Source organism: Protopterus annectens, chromosome 9.part0 (genome assembly GCF_019279795.1).
Source record: "Protopterus annectens isolate FY-2018-M chromosome 9.part0, PAN1.0, whole genome shotgun sequence".
NCBI classification, from domain to species: domain Eukaryota; kingdom Metazoa; phylum Chordata; order Ceratodontiformes; family Protopteridae; genus Protopterus; species Protopterus annectens.
The window spans coordinates 582187065-582207571 of NC_056743.1; the positions used below are offsets into that span (position 1 = coordinate 582187065).

At 41.1% G+C, this 20507-nt stretch overlaps 1 protein-coding gene across 3 annotated transcripts in view; it reads left to right on the plus strand.

Moving 5' to 3' along the window:
• ENTPD4 (ectonucleoside triphosphate diphosphohydrolase 4) overlaps positions 1-20507 on the plus strand; it is a 203254-nt gene that overhangs the window by 133883 nt on the left and 48864 nt on the right. For 2 of the 3 annotated variants that reach the window (XM_044083115.1, XM_044083117.1), the window contains exon 8: positions 18542-18696. In XM_044083115.1, coding sequence (XP_043939050.1) covers positions 18542-18696 — 155 coding nt within the window. The remainder of the gene's footprint in view (positions 1-18541; positions 18697-20507) is intronic. The other variant, XM_044083116.1, reaches the window with a different exon arrangement.

Consider the following 20507-nt stretch of genomic DNA (forward strand, 5'->3'; position numbering starts at 1 on the left):
ATGGCATCGGCTGCATGCTTTATACCCCTGACTACCTAACATCATGGAAGATGAGACAGCAACAGACGCAGGACCCAAGGCTTTGATAATCAGGCCGACTGAGGGCTACCTGCAAGCAGATAACTCAAATGTGATGACTGCAACAGTGAATACACTCAAACATCTACATTTATGGTAAGTGTACACAACTGTACTTTCTTCTATCTCCCCTTGCAGCCTATGACATTTCAGTAGTTGGCTGAGGACTGTGCCAAGTGTGTGATATCTTGATCTGGTCTGCGGTGATCATCTGTCTCTTGGGACCAAGTGACAGCTATGATTAAAACATTTCATTGTGATGTGAAGAACATTGCCTAAGTTGAGCACTTATTTATCCATGAGGACCTTTCTGTGGTAGTTCCATGCATTTGAAAGAAAAAAAAAATCTTGGACAAGCGTATGAGGAACAAAGCCATACATACTGAAAGCTCCTGACCAATCTAAACAGGCAGCTAAGAGGGATAATTAATATTTCAAAGGCTAAATTTGTAGAAGAAAATAGCTCCTCAGGCAAAGGACAGTTACAGAGCTTTTTTGCAGCTATGTCCGTAACCTCAGAGGAAATGCATAGTAATGTGAAGAACTTATTGTAAATGGCATCAACCCCCCCCCCCCCCCACGCACACACACACACACACACACACACTGAACCGAAGGCCATTGCCAACCTTTTGGCTGACATGTTCAGTTCAAATTTCTCCTCCCACTCCTGCATAGCCCAAAGGAAGTACCACATAACACAATCCCACATCCATTACTAGAGAACAGGTCATTAACGCACTTTCCAAGACCAAAATCACTGCATCTTGGGATGTTTAATAAATAGCAGGAAACATGCTCTCTCTAGTCCAGTTGAGTGACTTTTCAACTAAAGCCTTCAGTGAGGATTTGTGGCTAAGGAATGGAAGCTGGCTACAGTCATTCCTCCTGCACAAAGCAGATCCAGCCACTGATACGTGTAAGTACAGCCCATAAATCTTACCAGCCCCATATGTGAGGCCATAGAAAGAATTATCATGGACATGATAAATGAGGACATAGGTAACCTGCAAATGCTTGACCCATCACAGATGTTCATCGTGCATACAGCTGCAGTCATAACAGATGGGTTTTCCTGCCTTCAAGCGGGTCCTCGGTCAGCCGAATTCCAAAGTCTAGGTCCGGCGTCGGTTGTCGTCGCTTCTTCCCTGACGTCAATGTGACAGGGGTATAAAAGAACCAGCCGCCGCCATTTTCTTCAGTCTTTCTTGCCACGTGGTGCCTGAAGCAGAAGCAGTTCGCATGTGCCGGTCGGCCAGCTCCTGAGATTATGAATATTTTTCAACCGAAGTCTTCTTGAAAGCTAAGTACCTCGTTGGGGAAACTTTTCTTGCCTCAGACCGATGTCAGACAAAGATAATAATTGTATTTCATGTGGGAAGCAAATACCGCATAAGGATTTTCATTCCCTCTGCATTCCTTGCTTAGGCCCAGACCACGACGTCTCGGCCTGTCGTTTTTGTGCTATATTCAACAGACGCACTATTAAGCGTCGGGCGGAGTTCGCCCAACACTATTTTGGCAAAAAGTTTAATTACATTATGTCGTTGGATACTCCAACTCCGGTTTTGAGTAAAAGGCGCAAAGATAAGGACCGACATACGAGGTCCGCGACTTCTACCGACACCACGCCAAAGCCGACAACAGGTGGTCTGGTTCTCAGCGAGGCACCTACGCAGCCCCTGACTACCGATGACACTGCATTGGCGGTGTCTTCTGTGCCCAAGGTCGCAGGCTCTTCGGCCCACGCCCCGACTACAGATACCGAAGCCACTCTTGGTGGTGAAACTCAGAGTTTAGACAGGCCTGCCACTTCTCAAGGTGTCTTCAGGCCTTCCTCTTCTTTTTCCATCAAGGCTTTCACTAAGTCCAAAGCAGCCATGCATACCAAAAGACAAGCTCCACAGGGCCCTTCTCAAGGCCCCGTGCCTAAAAAGCAGATGCCCAAAATGGCTGAGGATTTAATTACTCTTATCAGGGGTTCCCAACCCCCCCCCCGGACAAAACGCCCAGAGTGGAGGAAGAATCCCCTTCCTCGGACCAGGCCTCCATTATTTCAGAACATTCTGAAGACCAGGAACATTCTTACTCCCCTTTTGAAGATTCTGATGCAGAGGAGTCCATTCCCTCTGTCTCCCCACCCTGAGGATTACTCTTTTGGGGAAACCTTACATACCTTAAGGAAACACTTCCACTGGGAAGGCCAAGAGTACTCAGACTCCAAGAAAAGGCTTAGGGATTTCCTCTTGCTCCCTCAGCACAGGCCTCTGGCTATATCTCCTGGCTTACACATACTAGATGATGTGCATTTGGAGGCCTGCCTTAACCCATATTCTTTACCTCCAGCTCCAGTCAAGCCTGACAGGTATTACCGGGTTCCTGATTCACACCAATTCCTATACAAAAGCCATGCGGCTGACCCAGAAACTATTTCACAGGGTCCCAAGGGAATTAAGGCCTCCACTGCTAAAAATCCATTACCTTCAGAGAGAGATTCCAGAGCTTTAGAAAGGTGGGGGAAAAGGTATGCACCTCGGCCACCTTAACCATGAGGGCATTAAACTGTCAGTTCCATATGTTAAAGTACCAACAGTTTCTGTTATCACAATTGAAAAGCAAAATGTCACAGCCTGAACAGCCAGACTTGAAGGAGTTGCAGGATTTGTTACATAGTACAGAACAAGTGGGTAAACATACCTTGCAATGTGGTTTTGATGCTTTAGAAGCCTCATGTAGAGCTGCTATTACAGGATTAGTCATACGTAGACATGCTTGGCTCAAAGAGCAAACCTTACCAGATCATGTCAAAGCTAAATTACTAGATGCTCCTCTGCAAAAAGATGTATTTTTTGGTGTTAAAGCTGAGGAGGTATTAAAGAAAATGGAGGAAAAGGCAAAATCAATGCAAACAGTGAAAGATTTCCTACAGGTACAACCTCCACGTTTCAGTAGAAATTGGCCTTCAAAAAATTGGTCCTTTCCAGCCAAGGACAGACCCCAAAGAGGTAGATACAGGTGCCCAAGGGGTAGAGGGCAATCTCAAGGATCGTTTAAAGGCAGACAATGGCAAGCACCTACTCAAAGAGGTGGTGAGGATAGTTCACAGCCATTCAGAAAGCAGAACCAATGACTTTCCCCTTTGCATGCCAAGCAAGGCCCAAATGGCAGCACCTTTAGGCGGAAAACTGGCATTATTTTCGAAAAATTGGCATATTGTCACCAAAGACAAATGGATCCTGGACATTATAGACAGAGGCTACAGATTCCACTTTCACACCCTTCCAAAAATGAGAGGCATGCCAAACCTGCCACACAATCAAAGGGCAGATGCACAAAAACAAATTTCAGATCTCATGGACATGAAAGCTATTCAAGAGGTACCTGCACAAGAACAGGGTCAAGGTTTTTATTCCAGACTATTCCTGGTACCAAGGAAGGGCAAAGATTGGAGACCTATTTTGGACCTATCCATCCTAAACATATGTTTACTCGTGCCAAAATTCAAGATGCTCACATTGCAGCAGCTTCTTCCCATGCTGGGCAAGGAGTCTTGGCTGGTAACATTGGACCTCAAGGAGGCATACCTGCATGTCCCAATCAGACAAGATTGCAGAAGATACCTCAGATTTCTTGCAGGTTCAACACATTATCAATTCTCTGCATTGCCCTTTGGCTTATCTACTGTGCCCAGAGTGTTCACGAAATGCCTGGCATCAGTAATTGCCTACTGCAGACTTCAAGGGATACAAATATACCCATATTTGGATGACTGCCTGATCCAAGCGGACAGCAAGCACATACTTTTGAAACATCTGGCGTTTGTAATAATGTTGTTGAATTCTCTGGGGTACACAGTCAGTCAAAAGAAATCAAGGCTAATACCCTCTCAAATAATAATTTTCCAGGGTGCCAGCTTGGATACCAACACCCAGATGGCCTACCTCACACCAGAGAAACAAGGGCAACTAACTCAATACGTCAGAAAACTGGCAACTTTCACCAGGCTGACTGCAAGGAAAATCCTGCAGGCTCTGGGATTCATGGCATCTTGCATCCTACTAATCCCATATGCAAAGCTGCATATGAGGAAACTTCAATGGTACCTAAAAAACCTATGGTCTCAACACAGCCACAGTTTGGAAACAATAATACCACTGATTCCATGTCTTCAAAAGGAATTTCTGTGGTGGGCTCAAGCATGCCAAAGAAACACAGGTCTCCCATTCTGCAAGCCTCAAGCAAATCAAGTTGTCACAACAGACGCCTCGGACTACGCCTGGGGGGCGCACATGACAGATCGGTGCATTCAGGGCATATGGTCCCAAAAAGAAAAGCACCTACACATCAATCAAAAGGAAATGCTAGCAGTAATAAATGCTATTATAGCTTTCAAAGACCTACTGCTTCCAGGCCAGCTATTGATAAGGACAGACAACACCACAGTGATGTGGTACATAAACAAACAGGGAGGAACCCATTCATACCCCCCTATGCAGGCTAGCCATGTCTCTTTGGAACATGGCTCTGGAATTACAAATCGAACTTCACGCACAGTACCTGCCAGGCAAGGAAAACACACTGGCAGACAACCTAAGCAGAAATATGACAGAACCACACGAATGGAAGTTGCATCCTCAAGTTTTTACAAAGATAATTCAAGCATGGGGAAGGCCAGACATAGATCTCTTTGCCTCCCACAGAAATCACCAATTGGCAAAATTCTGCTCAAGGACCTTTCATCCACAGGCCTGGAAAGTGGACGCACTCTCTTTCAGTTGGACAACAATGACAGTTTATGCCTTTCCACCTCTTCCTCTGCTGCCCAAAGTTCTATTAAAAACCAGAGCAGACAGACCAAAGATGATTCTCATTGCTCCAGACTGGCCAAGACAACACTGGTACCCACTCCTGAGGAGCCTGACGCATTCCCCACCATGGATCCTGCCTCTAATGCCTCTTCTACTGACTCAGCACAACTTCAAAACTCTTCACAGTCAGCTGAAAACACTCAACCTAGCCGCATGGAAGATTCCTTAAAATCACAACAGACCCTACTCTCCAAGGAGGTGCAGGACATCATCTTGGAGGCCAGAAGACCTTCTACTAGAAAAGCCTACTCTGCAAAATGGAAACATTTTTGTGCCTGGAATGAGAAAAAGGGCCAGAATCCTGGAATACTGAATTTACCTCAAATATTACAGTACCTAGCTGAGTTGCTAAGCAGTGGACTTTCATTCTCCTCCATCAAAATACATGCCTCAGCCATTTCTGCAGAATACAACACTGATCCTCCTTTATTCTCTCACCCCCTCTTAAGACAATTCCTCAGAGGGGCTAAGAATATAAAACCCCCAAGGAAACAACCAGTACCTGCTTGGGACCTCAATTTCATTCTAGAAAAACTGGCCTTGCCTCCTTTTGAGCCAGCTGCTTCAACAGAACTGCAATATTTGTCCTAGAAAACAGCCTTCCTGCTGGCTAACACCACAGCTCGCAGGGTTTCGGAACTACAAGCCCTCATGGCTGTGCAGCCTTTCATCATTTTCCATCAGGACAGAGTTTCCTTACGGACCAATCCTTCCTTTATGCCAAAGGTAGTAACCAGGGTAGCCTTGAATCAGGCTATCCACTTACCTACCTTTTACCCTAATCCTCAAAACAAAGGTGAGAGACTACTACATTCCTTGGACATTCACAGGCAGCTACGTTATTATTTGGACAGAACAAAGCCTTTCAGAAAATCAGAGCAACTCTTTGTGTCCTATGCTACAGGAGCTCAAGGGAAGCCTATTTCCAAACAGACAATCTCAAAATGGATAGCCCGCTGCATACGCTTTTGTTACTCTTTTCATGGTAAAACTGTACCTGCAGGAATCTGGTCTCACTCCACAAGGGCCACAGCTACCTCTTCAGCTTTCCTCAGGGGGGTTCCTACCAAAGATATTTTGGAAGCTGCCACTTGGAGTTCAGTACATACTTTCTCCAAGCACTATCACCTACCATTGTACTCCAAATCTAGAGCAGGCTTTGCCACTGCAGTCTTGCAGGGCATCCTAGCTCCTCCGAGCTCCACCTAGTGCCTACCACCCCTTTTTTAGCTTTGGGATTCTACCCATCTGTTATGACTGCAGCTGTATGCACGATGAACATAGTACAGTTTTGTACCTACCATAAATGTAGATGTTCGAGTGCTAATACAGCTGCAGTCCAGGTTTCCCTCCCTCCTTCCCTTCTTGGGACAGGCCTTATGGCTAACACCTCCTCATACAACCTGATTGGGGTATTCTTTTATGGGGTATTTGCTTGCAACTACTGTTTTTTGATTATATTGCATTTCATTATTACATAAATTTATGTATTGCCTTCCTTCTGGGGGCACCTAACATCTGGGGCAAGAAAAACTGAAGAAAATGGCATCGGCTGGTTCTTTTATACCCCTGTCGCACTGACATCAGGGAAGAAGCGACGATAACCGACGCCGGACCTAGACTTTGGAATTCGGCCGACCGAGGACCCGCCTGACGGCAGGAAAACCCATCTGTTATGACTGCAGCTGTATTAGCACTCGAACATCTACATTTATGGTAGGTACAAAACTGTACTTTCAGCTTTGTTAAAGAAAGGTGTGATGTTGTGAGGTATTGCCAGCTATTCCAGGAGAAGTAGGGCAGTGGGTGTGTAACATTTGCCTGCATGGCTAGCTGGAGTTTTGTAAAGAATTATATGTTATTTGTATATCAAACTGATTTGTACAGGTGCTTGTGTTGAAAATGTATTTGTAAAGTTGCCTGTGTTAAAAAAAAATGTACCAACAGTGGGTTCTGCTGGACAGAAAAGCTGTATGTCAGACTGTTGTGACTGTTGAAATTAATATATTGTAACAGAGGATACTGGATACTGGAAGAGAAGAGGTTAATCTCAGTGCAGCTAACTTTGAAAAATAGTCTGAAATTAATTTGCCTGGTTTAGGCTATAAAGATTATATCTTAACAATTCTGAATGCAGCCAGAGACGAATTGTCTGTGAAAACCAGGACTAAGAATCCAACTATATTGTCCTTGGGGGGTGAATTTATTGCTACCCCATGCATGGGTGGAAGTTTTGAAATGGTGTTATAGCTTCCAGATGCTATAACACATCTTAGCAAAGCTCTATGTATGTGTATGGTATTTGCTAACTTCTGGCTCAGTTTTTTAGTAAAGGGGCAGTAGTATGGGAACCAGAGTCAGATGACCAGATGTATGTGATGTCATTCTGTAATCCAGCACTAAAATGATGTTTTAATACTAGATGAAACAGATGTTTCAGGGCAGTCTGTTTTTGAAACCTGACAAAGAAGGACCACTCACCTACATCATCTTGCCTTCACTCCAGTAAGTGAACTAGGGAAAAGTAATTCTTTAATCAGTGAGGAAAATAGAGTGAGAGCAGTGATGTATTGTTTTTCTGTTTCTGTGTGAATCTTTCCATCTCTATTATTTTTAATACTTCCTGTGATTGAAACTATGGTGTTTATTGTAAATATGTAGTATTTTCAGGTTCTTTTATTATCTATTATTAAATATATTTAAGCTTTTCATTGTGGCTGGTCTTTTAGAGAATATTTTAACTTTTGAGAGTACTTGAATGTATTTGGTGACACTGTGGCCACTCCTGAAAGCCTTGCTGCATTGGTCAACCACTAACATTTGTATTAGCATTAATTTTACTCAGTATAATTGGGTACCCTTGTAAGAGCCTTAGAGTAGTTGGCTTTGGAGTGTTCTGATGGCAGTACCTACCTTATAGACAGAGCACTGGTTTCACAGAGAAGGTGTTGGAGGACTTGGCTTGAAACACTTGGCTGAGGACTCAACTCTATACAGCTGTGTCAGTGGGGAGTCTTACTGGGGGCCTGGAGAGAGAAAGAGAGAGAAACCTAGCCTCCGGACCGAGTGTATTCCCCGTGTGCTCTTAAGGGAACTTGTGCTTGGTGCAGAGAGCTGCATCTGGAAATACTGTGTGTATCTGTTTTTTTTCCACGTGAGCTTCCCTCACCATTATAACCTAGCTAATGCTTTTGATACAATACCCCACTCAGGTATTATAGACAAGTTAATTCATTTAAGTGTGAACCCTTTTATCACCCACTAGATAGCCAACTGGCTCACTGATAGGACCCAGGTCATCAAAATAGGTGAGGCCACCTCCACCAAGAGGCCAATCACTAGCAGAGTCCCTCAGGACTCAGTACTGGGCCTGCTCCTTTTTGACATCAATTTCTGTGAAATGGAAGCAAATGCTGAAGGATTATGGCTGATTAAGTTTGCAGATGATTGCAAGCTGGGGGTTATCATCAACTCCCCTGCAGACACTAACATTCTTCAAGAAGGTCTGTCTGTGATTAATAAATGATGACAAGGCATTGATCTTAAACTCAATGCTAAGAAATGCATAATTGTACCCTTTGGGAGATCATTCATCCCAGCTAACTACCATGTTGGTAATATACCACTAAGAGTCGACCCAGTTGTCAGGGATATGGGTACACACATAGACAGTGGCCACAGTAGTAAGGAAGTCCTTTGATTTTGTGCAACTTAAGTAAGGGCATGGCATCTAGGTCCCAAAGTCATTATCCCACTGTACTCTGCCCTTATCAGACTAGTCATAGAGTACAGTGCTCCCTTTGGTATGTACCTGACCAGGCATATGCAGCAACTGCAGTGACCGCAATGGCTCCTTACAAAAAGAATACAAGGCATAACAAACCTGCTTTATGAAGAGTGCCTTCAAGCCCTTTCCCCTCTACTCTGTCTCCTATCGATTGCTAAGGTGTGATTTATGCCTGGGTTATAAGGCATCTGCAAACCCCACACTTATGAGTCTCCTACGTATTTGTAAGTCAAAGAGTACCAGAAATACAAGGTCTGGGGAATTGAATTTTGTCTGCGACTTAAACAGAACATGCTGGAGAGATAGATATGTGTCCCAGAGACTGCCCCACCTATGGAATAGGCTTCCTACCCATGTGAAGCTTAGTTCATCTATTACCTAGTTTAAGCACAACCTAGACATGTGGATGGGAAATAAGAAATTTACACCTGGCCTGACACCCATATCCCTTATGGACAGAGGTGGCTTATAAATTCCCTGTTTAGATGCAGGGCATCTTTATTATTTTGGGAAGACTTGGCTAGGCTTAGAAAGGCTCCCCGGTCATTAGCCCAGTAACAGTCTGTGAGTCCATGAACCTCTGCCTACCTGGACATTTGTAAAACCCTTTACCTAGGGCTTCCTTGTTCTAATCTTGCTTTCCTTTAGCTAATACAGAACTCTGCAGTGAGATTTCTGATTATCTCTTCTCAGTTTGACTATATGATTCATCTTCTTTGCATTCTGCACTGCCTTGTAGTGGCTTGCAAGTAAACTTCAAGATTTTCCTTTTAACTTATTTAGCACTATGTATCGGTGGTCCCCAGCTGTATGAAAGAGCTGTTGGTCCCTTATTTGTTGGTTTATGTCTTATGACTATTTGTGAGAGGGCTGCTGGTGGCTCCCAAGAGTTATTTGGAGTACTCAAGTTTTAGATATTTTTTTATTAAGATGAAGTCCTGCTGCTGTGGATTTCAGTGGTTTGCCAGTTTCAGGAGATCCCCCAAAACTGGTAGCATTAAAGAGATCTATTTTGCTCTAGTGGGTTTTCTTTGGTTATGATTAACCATAATAATAGTTTACTTGAGAATGTCATTTGAACATCTTAGGAAAGCTAAGAATAAATACAAGAAAACCTCATCTTTATAAAGAGTGTGGTTATGATTCATTTTCTCATTATGAAGATTTAAATAAGGTTCAGATGTTTAGGTGAAAGACACCATTATGGTGAAAGTTCTAGTCCACAAAACTGTTCAAGGAAAGACTGATGAGCATGCAGAACTCCTCATGCGCACTCCTGGGTGCCTGATGGAGAACTTCCATGCATCTTAGCAGAAGCAGTGCAACAACTTTTTGAAATGGAGTTGCTGATGAACAAACAAATAGATACCATCTAAAATTTGAAGGTAGACTGCTCAGTGGGGATGTCATGAATTTATGATTTTTTTTTTTTTAATATAGTGAAGAGGATTATGGATATGATGGAACAGCCCACATGAAGAGGTGGTGGATTTAGCAGTGATCACAAAATTCAACGTGGCCTGGTATGGACACATGGCTTTACTGGTGGAATATTAAGCTGGAAACAAGTTAGAATACAGTGTCAGCTTTGTGTAAAATGCAGATAGCAGACCAAGTGGGTCCTAATGACTCTCATCTTGTCATTTTTTTTTTTGTGCTAACAGCCATGAGCAGTGATGGGTACCCAGGCTCAGCAATGTTTGTACACTCATTTTATTTATTTAGTTTGTTATTAATTGATTGATATTTGATTTGAATTCACAGCCATCATCCTACGTAACTCATTAGATTTGTTACATTGCCAAAACTGCAGGATAGTCACAGCGAATGGAAGGCTGAACTGAAGGAATATCAGATGTTTGTTTCCTCAAGAAAACGCACTATTTTTTGTTTGTTTTTTTCAGAAGTAGGTAGATGTAAACCAATTTGTTTCAGGAGGAGGGGGGAGAAATCTCTTAGCTGCAACCCTGCATATCAGTAAGTAAACTGCCTCAAACATTGCACAATTTGCATAAGCTTTTAGTGTACATTTGCTCCACTTCAGGCTACATCATTTTATCATAACTGACTGTAGTCCTTCCTCATGTCATACTATTGGAAACCACTCTCATTTCTACCCATAATACTTTTAAAATTATACTCTTGTGGCAGTACTAAGGCAGGTAGGCCCTTTCCTTGATTTGTCAAAGTACGCAACCCTTTCATCCTCACTACACTAACTTGCACGATAAATATTTCCCTATTCTTGAGCACTGTGTTAGAGCTTTGTGTCTGTGTGTCCAAGGCTGGGGCCTGCTCTTTTGTAAAATAACTTTGTCTGTTTCTGTCTTATCCCCAATTTCTGAACTATTGGAATATACCATATCCTTCCAGCTTACTAACCTCTGAAATGTGTATGGTTTGCTCTCTGGCAAACAGCATGGTTTCAGGATGGGACACAATATGTACTGCTGTGCTGTCTCATATCTGCCATTTGCAGAAATGCACACCTCAGCTAATACAGTGGAGATGTATTTTTTGGAGTGTACAAGTGCTCATTGATTCTTTCTCATGCTCTGCAGCTTTGTGAAATGGCAGTACTTGTTCAGTATACTGATAGTCTTGTATGTTGATTTGAGATATCTAACCTGTTAGCCAGTTAACTAATTTCTAAGCTTGAAAATATAGCTGCATGGTTTATCAGGAATCATGCTTGGGTAAATAATGCACACTTGTGCAGAACTGCTGGGACAGCTGCCAAACCGAGATCCTACCAAGTAACATTTTCTAGATATAGGTGACAACTTAATATATGAATTGCTCACAGATCAAACTCTTTCCATTTCGCAATAGACTGATGTGCTGTACTTCAAAGTCTCATATCTGTTGAATTGCACACACTGTCTGATCTCATTTTAACTTTTTATAGAGATACTCTAATCAGAGAAGTTTGTTTGCTGCATGTTGAGTTGAGCATGACTCACAGTTTATAGCTATCGCTTTGGTGTCCATTTGTAATACAATCAAGATTCTCTGTCATAAGTCAAGTCGGTTTATTTACCTTTCAACAAGGTATAGACACACACACACACACACACACACACACACACACACACCACAGTATTACTCTTAAATCTACAGTGATCTGCTAGTTTCACAAAGCTGCAGCTGCCTTAAGGATGTGCTAAATGCTTTCTGGGTGACCCAGAAGGGAAAATATAACAAAGGAAGGTACATTTTTTGAAGAAATTTATGAAAATATTTGGCATAAGATGAAAATGCAGTGCTATGAGTTTGTAGTGAATGTACATTTTATTCTTCAAGATACAGAAACTGGGCTAGGCTAGACAGAATTTACATTTTACAGTAACGTGTACATTTTAATGAAAATCTTGATATGCACCCATTAACTATTTCAGATCATGTGCTAATAATAACTAAAATAAAAACACAGGGTAATGAAGTAAAAACTAGCACTTTCCCACCTGTGTGATGAAAAGAGAGTAATTTAAGGGATGGGTAGTGGAAATTATTCAGGAGCTATTGAAGAAGATAGAAATTTCTTATGAAAAAATAGATAGGGAGTGGGATAAAATTAACGTGGGGTTTAAAAATAAGGTGGAAATAAAAGAAAGGGAGAGGTGGTTATTTAGAGGGACTGACAAATGTTAAAGTATTGCAGAATAGAGGGAATCTCACAGAATAAGAAGAATAGCAACTGCAGAATGCTAAACAGAAAATAAGGGATTACCTTGATAATATGCATGAGTTTAGAAAGATTGCAGTTAAGCAACTGTTTTTTGATAACTCTAGAGCATAAAAACTTTTAGCACAACAACTCGGGCAACAGAAAGTAGAAAGGGCTGTTGCCAAGCTTAGGGAGCCGATAATATGGAAGACAACAAGAGATCCTGTAGAAGTATTAGAACATTTTCAGAAATTCTATGAAAGTCTGTATAAAGCAGAGAAATATGGAAATCAAGAAAAGGTACAAATGAAAATATGTTTGGAAGAATTAAATGTGCCAAGGTTAGAGGTAGCTGAGACTTAATTACTAATAGGATAGGAAGAGATGAGATAAAAATGGTGATGCATAACCAACCAACAGGAAAGTCCCCAGTAGTAGATGGTATTCCCATGGAAGTTGGGAAGCTAGGAGGGAAAAAACTGATAAAGATCTGGAAGGTTTGGTTTAACAGTATTTTAAAAGTAGGAGAAGTACCAGCATCCTGGAAGAAGCTGGGGTAAAAGTAATACCTAAAGAGGATAAAGATCCATCAGATCCAGCTTCATACAGGCCCATGTCAATACTAAACCATGATTGTAAACTGATCATGTCTATAATGGCTAAAAGAGTGACAAAAGGGATGACAAAATTGATAGCTATAGATCAATGTAGTCTTGTGGAGGGGAGGCAAATATTTTACAAAATTAACAGAACACTGATGGTCCAGTGGGAAGGAGAATGTAAGAAAATACCACTGTTATTGGTGGATCTTAATGCCGAGAAAGCATTTGACAGAGTAAGCTGGCACTTTATGAGCAGGGCAATGGAAAGCATTGCATTCCCTGATAAATTTATAAGGTTGATTAGGAGGATGTATGAGGGATCGGAGGCAAATTTCCTTTCTGATAATTTCTGCTTTAGCAGAGAAACCAGGGAGGGGTGTCCTCTTTCTCCTTTGTTATTTGCATTATATTTAGAACCACTGGCAAAGAAAATAAGGGACTCAGAAATTCAAGGATATAATCAATATGGTAATCAAAATAAGCAGACTGTATTTGCAGATGATACTATTTTATACCTGATAGAACCAGAAAAGGACATTTCAGTGTTGTGGAACATTTTGAGACAATTTTGTATCTTTCCTGGATACAAAATTAATTAAACTAAAACAAAGGCACTAGCAGTAAATTATGTACCCATGCACAAATTGATTCAGCAATATCCTTATTTATGGGGACATGATAAAATGAAGTACTTGGTATGGATTACAAAGGATTCCAGTGTGGCAGCTACGGATATGTGAGAAGAGGCTAAATAAAAGATAATGCAAAAACTGAGAAATTGAAAGCTCTGTTATATGGATATGGATAGTAAGATAGAAGCAGTTAAAATGTTTTTGGTTCCTTTAGTCTTATACACAGGTCAGCCATATTTTTATCAAGCAAAAGAGAAGTTGTAGATAGCAGTTTATAAAGATATGAAGGATTTTATCTGGGAGGTGAAGAAGGCAAGAGTCAAGTGGTATAAACTGATTATTCCAGTAGAACAAGGCAGATTTGGGATTACCTAATTTGAAGGGGTATTTCAGAGCTACACAGTTAATGCTCCTATACATAGCACAAGCAGAAATCTATAATTCAAAGTAAAAATGCATGATGATGATGAAACAGGGGGAAGCTCAAAAAACAAGGAAAGACGGGGATTTTAGATGCAGATTTTTAAGGAGAATGACAAAAATCATATAGCTTATTATATTCATAAAGTAGCAGAAAGTATTCCAGTAGCTAAGCCAACATGGAAATGGAGAAAGGAGATTCTGCCGATAGGGACGACTGCAATTAGGGATACAGAGGCATCCGGGGGCTGGAATTTACTGGAGAAAACTGGCAAAGTAACCATGGTATTGGGAGCAAATAACTAGAGAAGGAAAGGTAATAGAATGGGAAGGGTTTATGTCGGAACAGTGAATCGTCACAATTTCGAAACACGTTACATCGAACCAGCAAAACATCAAACTGCTGTCAATGGCAGTTTCCAACGGGGACATTACACATTAAGGGTGTAGGCAGGGGCAAGCCCCCCTGCACCCCCCACGTGGGGGGCTGTTACCCCCACCCCCGCTACTTAAATATAACAACTTTGAGATCGTGCTTCAGTGTAGGAAACAGAAATCTTCCATTTCTGCACTGTAGTGCACTGAAGTGCAATCTCCGAAGTGGTATATTTAAGTGGCAGGGGGTGTGGGGGGTGCAGAGGGTCTTGCCCCCTGCATGGAGAAATTTGTTTTTAACATACACTCCACATGTTGCTGATTTATTCGTGTTTGATGTTTTCTATTTCAATGTTTTCATTTCGATGTAACGTGATTCGAAATTATGGGGTTTTGATGTTGTGATATAAACCTGAATGGAAAACCCCAGTAATTTGGACTGCAGGTTAGAGATTGCCTTCTCTATTAAGGATTGCTATCAGAGTATAGACAAAGAGAAAGAAGTAGGGGGGTCCTAAGTGAAAGACCAGCACTGGTAGAGTTTTTAGTAGAATGTAGAACAGAAGTTGCTGTTAAAACTGAATAATTAGTAGAACATATAAAATACTGCATGATAACTATAAGAATCAATCAGAGGAGGTTAGAAGATTTAGGATTTTTGCTTGGAAATGTTTACATAGGTATTTTTATACCGCAAGTCCACTCCAGAGAATTTTTCCAAAGGTAGACAGCAAATGGAGGTGTGATGGGGAAGAAAGAGGTAATTGGGAATATATTTTCTGGGAGTGCAATGAGTTTGGCAGACTGTAAAGATTCCCTGCATACTACTCTATCAGAAATACTGGGTGAGCAATTTGGTGTATCTAGGGAAATAATTTTTCTGAGCTGATACAGAATTGGAATTGCTTAGACATAATAAGGCCTTTCTGAGTCTAATTATGATGGCTGCCAAAAAAAGCAACTGCTATAAAATGGAAATCAAAGTCTAAACCAACTGTACTAGAACTAGTGAATATAGTAACACTGATGAAACGACTGGAACTGAGATCTTTAGAAAAGGGTAGGAGCAAATTACATAGGAAAAAATGGGAATTGTGAGATCAATACTTTCAGAGGAGGAATGACGTTTAAAAGAAGGCAGGATATGAATGAGCGAAGTAATGTTTGACACAATGATTGGGTCGATAAGTGATGTATAATGTTTGCAACTAAAATTATGTCAATATGGTTTGTTTTCATTTATATACATGTATAATTTTAATGTCATAAGTGGCAAGTTAATAAATATGTTTCTTGTTTAAAAAAAGGATGTACTGATTGCTTAGTCTCGGCTATAAAGCTTCGGTTTTACATGCTCTTTAGACTTCACAAACCTCTCACTTGTCAGATGGGTTCTGTTTCAGTCTTGCTGTTTCCCTAACTTGAATGCACACTGCTGATTTTACTTTCCCATTTAGACTGTAAAATTGGGAGATCTGTTGCTCTAACAGGAAATATCTTTTTTCATCTGTCATATTAAAAAACTTACATTAGAGACACAAACAAACCAGTTTCTGTATACTACCTGCAGATTGCAGATGAGTGTTTAGCGACATTTGAGTTTCCTCAGTCAGCCTTATTTTTAGCATATGCAAGAAAATAGTAGCAGATTGTACATTTGTTTTATTTTTCTAGATACTGATAACATTCCATATCTGAAACTGCTGTACATCAGTCTGCACTTTAAAATCTTTCTATGCCTTTTTTCTTCTCTTTAGGTCAAAACTGAAGAAGGTTGAAATGGCTCATCTCCCTGCAAGGCTAACAGTTTTTAGGGAAAAAAAATCAATGTTGCGTTTTTTTCTTAAGGAGTTTCAACAAATAACTGTGTCACTGATTAGCATTTTAGGTCCAGATTTTCTAATGACCTATGTCACTAGGGTCTATATTACAACATCGAAGTTTCAAAACTCCGAATGTTCTAATATTGACCCCTATTCAGCGAAAGCTGAAAATATCGAAGCAACAGAAAACCAAATTTTTTCCTAGGGAAAGAATTTGGTTGTCCATTTCTGTTGCTTCGGTATTTTCAGCGCTGTGGTGATTGAGTGCGGGTTAGGTTAGTTAGGGTTAGGATGCGGGTTAAGTATGTGTGCAATTGTGTGGATGTGAGGATTAGGGCGGGTTAGGTGAGTTAGGGTTAGGGCGCGGGTTAGCTATGTGTGCGATTGTGTGGATGTGAGGGTTAGGGTGGGTTAGGTGAGTTAGGGTTAGGGCATGGGTCAGGTAAGTGTGCGATAGTGATGGACCTTAGGGTTAGAGTTTGGGTTAAGGTAAGTGGATAGCTAGTGGTATGTGTATAGTTTAGTGTAGGGTTAGGTGTAAGATTTTAGGTGTATGTGTGTGGATTGCTGTTTGTTTGGTGTGCTTGTGTTGTGTGTATGTGTTTTGGAACAGCAAATTTTTTCCCTAGGAAAAAATTCGCTGTTCTGTATGTTCGATGTTTTCAGCTTTCACTGAATTAGGGGTCAGTATTAGAACATTCGAAGTTTTGAAACTTCGATGTTCTAATATAGACCCTGTCACTGATATTACATATTTCTGTCCCAAAACATAGGACCGCACAGTTTGAAATTGCACTTTATTGTCTGTACCATAAAAGCCCTAGGATGAACAGGTTGAACTATTAGGGTAAAAGCATTGACATTAGGTGAATTTACAGCCCTGAATTTTAATTTGGTAAATGCAGACTCAGATTTCTCACTTTTTAGATTTTAACTCAGACTACAGTATAGTCCTTTCTTCACAGTGTGACAGATCTGTGATGTATAGAAGTTTGGCCTAAATCTAAAAACTTATTACTTTATAGAACCGGCGAGTGTTCTAATGCTTTCTTTTGTATAATAAGATCATATAAATTGTGTACTGAAAATCTGGGACAGAAATATAGAAAATTCCGCAAAGTCTGTTTTGATTTCGTAGTATATCCTCAGGTCTTTGGCAAGTTTTTCTGTTTTGATCCCAGACCTTCATTACGGGCAGTCATCAGAGCATATTCCAAATGTGGTAGTTGTCATTTCCCAGCCTAATATGAATCCATTTTCCCTATTCTGACATCAGATTTACTATTATTATGTGTTAGCTCACTGTGCAGAAGAAAGGTTTGTCTTGGGCCTGCAGCCTTATCGGTAGGCTGTCTGACTAGAGAAGAAGGCAAGTTGTTGTCTTTAGAGCACTACATGTTTGGTGTCTCTAGGTCACAGATCTGGTTGCATGCAGTACAGGAATGTCATATAGTCTTTTATATTATTGTTGTTACCCTGTAATTTGTGTCAGACCCAGTGCTGGAGTCCATGAGGTCCCAGTCCTGCTGGTAGATGGGGGGGGGGGGGGATGAGGCATGCAGGGAATGGGACACTACCTCCTTCCTAGATATGCCAACTCCAGGGGACTTCACATGCTCATGTGCTACTCACTTTGAGGCGTTTCAGTCCTGGTTAGTCTGTGCATTGCCCATTTGCATTCAGCACCATGGGGGCACAGTCCTGCAACTGCCATTCTGAATCCAGGTATTTCTTTGGTAGAGAAGGATACAGTTTGTTGGCCTGTTTTGATTCAGAAAGTTGCCCTCTTTTTTTCTGTAATAGTGGTGGTGCTGTGGTAGCGTTGTCACCTCACAGTTATGACGTTTCTCATTCGATTCTCAGTTAGAGCGTCTTCTGTGTGGCGACATGCGTGAATGGGCGTTCCTTCGTTGAAGGTTGTGCGTTAGGCCCGGCAAGCCAGCACGTAAAAATCTACTGCCAATCATTAGCGGACCGGAGTTCCGCTGTGGTGACCCCCTAACTGGGAAAAGCCGAAAGACGCAAACAAGTGTATCCCATGAAAAACTGGGTGATGATCATGTACAAGGTATCCAGTTTCAGTTTTCTCTGTCTTTTTTAAATTTGATACATGGACTCATTTCTAAATCAGTTGTTAATAAATGACAGCTTTGTTGTTTCCTGGCATAATTTTGTATTAGCAAATCTTGCTGTTTGATTTTGTTTAAATGTATTTATTTATACAGAATACACTTAAATTGTTTGGTATCCTCTCCGCAATGAAAAAAAAATATTGTCTTTGTTTTGTAGAAGACAGCCCTGTTGTGGAAGTCCATGTTCCTGGAAGTGAGAATCAGAAAGCCCTTGTTCGTAAGAGGACTACGGGTATAATTGACATGGGCGGAGTCTCTACTCAACTAGCATACGAAGTTCCTCAAACTGTAAGCTTTGCCTCTTCACAGCAGGTTATTATCTGTACAACTTTCCTTTTAATTTTATTTTTCCCACTGTAATCCATATACTGTTTTTTTTTGTTTATTTGTTTTGTTTTGTTTTGTTTTTTGGGCTGACTTCCTCACACCAAACTAGGTTACCACTTCAAAGTAAGAATGGGGAACAAGGGCCCATAATCCCCAGGATGCTTGCATGGTGAAAACAAATGTTGTGTATTCTGTTTGCTTGCCAGTCATTTAATGTATATTTATTTTAATATGCTATTTTCCACTGTACTTCACTTACCATAAATGTTATTAGTTATGTAAAAATACCCAGCCTGTGAATGCAGTGTTTTAGCAGCGTACATTAAAAAGGCATGCAAAGCATGTTTATCCTTTGCAGTGTGCAGTGTTTTTCTACTGTGTATTTGCATGACTGAAAAAAATAGTTCCTTCTTATATTAGTGCTTTAATTAACTTTAGATGTTTGGTATTTTGAAGACATGTTTTTTTAACTGACTACAGCAATTGAAGTTTCTTTTTTGTTGTATTGGATTTCTTAATGAATTCTCTTTGTCTGTGTGTGTTTTTCCAGAAATTCATAACATGTGGCTAGTGATCCTGGGAGGTTGGCCTTAGACTCACCTTAGTAGTGGATGTGAATGTCACTGTACTAAGGGGCTTCCCTCAGACTTCCAAACCATATAAGCTGTTCATATCTTAGTCTGTCCTAATTTTCTTATTTTCCATCACTGGTGCTCTTTGCTGTTCTGAACAACAGGTCTGTCAAAGCTTGTTTATTTAATATTGGAGTGCTTTAAACTAGGAGAAAAATGTAAAATACTTGCATTTTTGAGTATCTCATGTATAAGAATAATAAAGTAAGGGGGGAGGGGGTAATAGGAAGGCTTCCCACTGCAGGAAAAGACATTTTTATAGGTTCATAGGTGTGTACTAGGCTAATGGCCCTGGGGCCTTTACAAGCCTAGCCATAGGATTACCTTGGCATCGTGCCACCCGACCTTAGCTCCCAGTACCTCTGTCGAGTAGAGCTACTGGAGTTATCCCCAGGATAAATTTTCTATTTCCTATCCACTCATCAAGATTTCTCAAAGAGGGCCACTGAGTCTATTCCATAGCATGGGTAGTCTCTGGATTATGAACCTGTCCTTACAGTTTGTTCTGTTGATTGTGGTAGTGAGGTTGAGGTCTCTGGAGCGTGTGGTGCGGAGGGATTGGGATTTATTTAGATGTAGCACTTCTAACAGAGCTGGGTCAGACATGGCTTTGTATGTCAATCAGGGATCACCTCTAAGTAGGCGATATGAGACAGAGAATAGTTGGAGTTTTTTTGAGTCTGTCCATACAGGACAAGTGTTTAAGGCCTAGGATCCTCTGTGAGTTACTTTTGCGGCCTGTCCAGTTGTTGCAGGTGTCTAGTGAGGTACATGCCAAACAGGGCATTGTACTCCGATGATTGGCCTAATGAGGGAAGAGTAAAAGAGATACAATGACCTCTTTCTTCCTGGATGCAAAACCTTTAGTAATGAGATGGGCCACATCGACGGACTTTCTGATCACAGTGGCAATGTGTTTTTTTATGAATATTTCTTCAGCTTATTCATTTGTGTGTTTGAGCAGCTCTGATCTGCAGTTGTGTATACTCAAGCTTTTGCAGAATGATCCATTTTAATAGGTCTTTTTGGATCCAAGCTCAGGCAAGTCGATGAAAGATAATGAATCCTCTATATAGATGCACGCTCACAAATGTTATAAGTTTATAGGTGTGTACTAGGCTAATTGCCCTGGAACCTTTACAAGCGTAGCCCATAGGATTACCC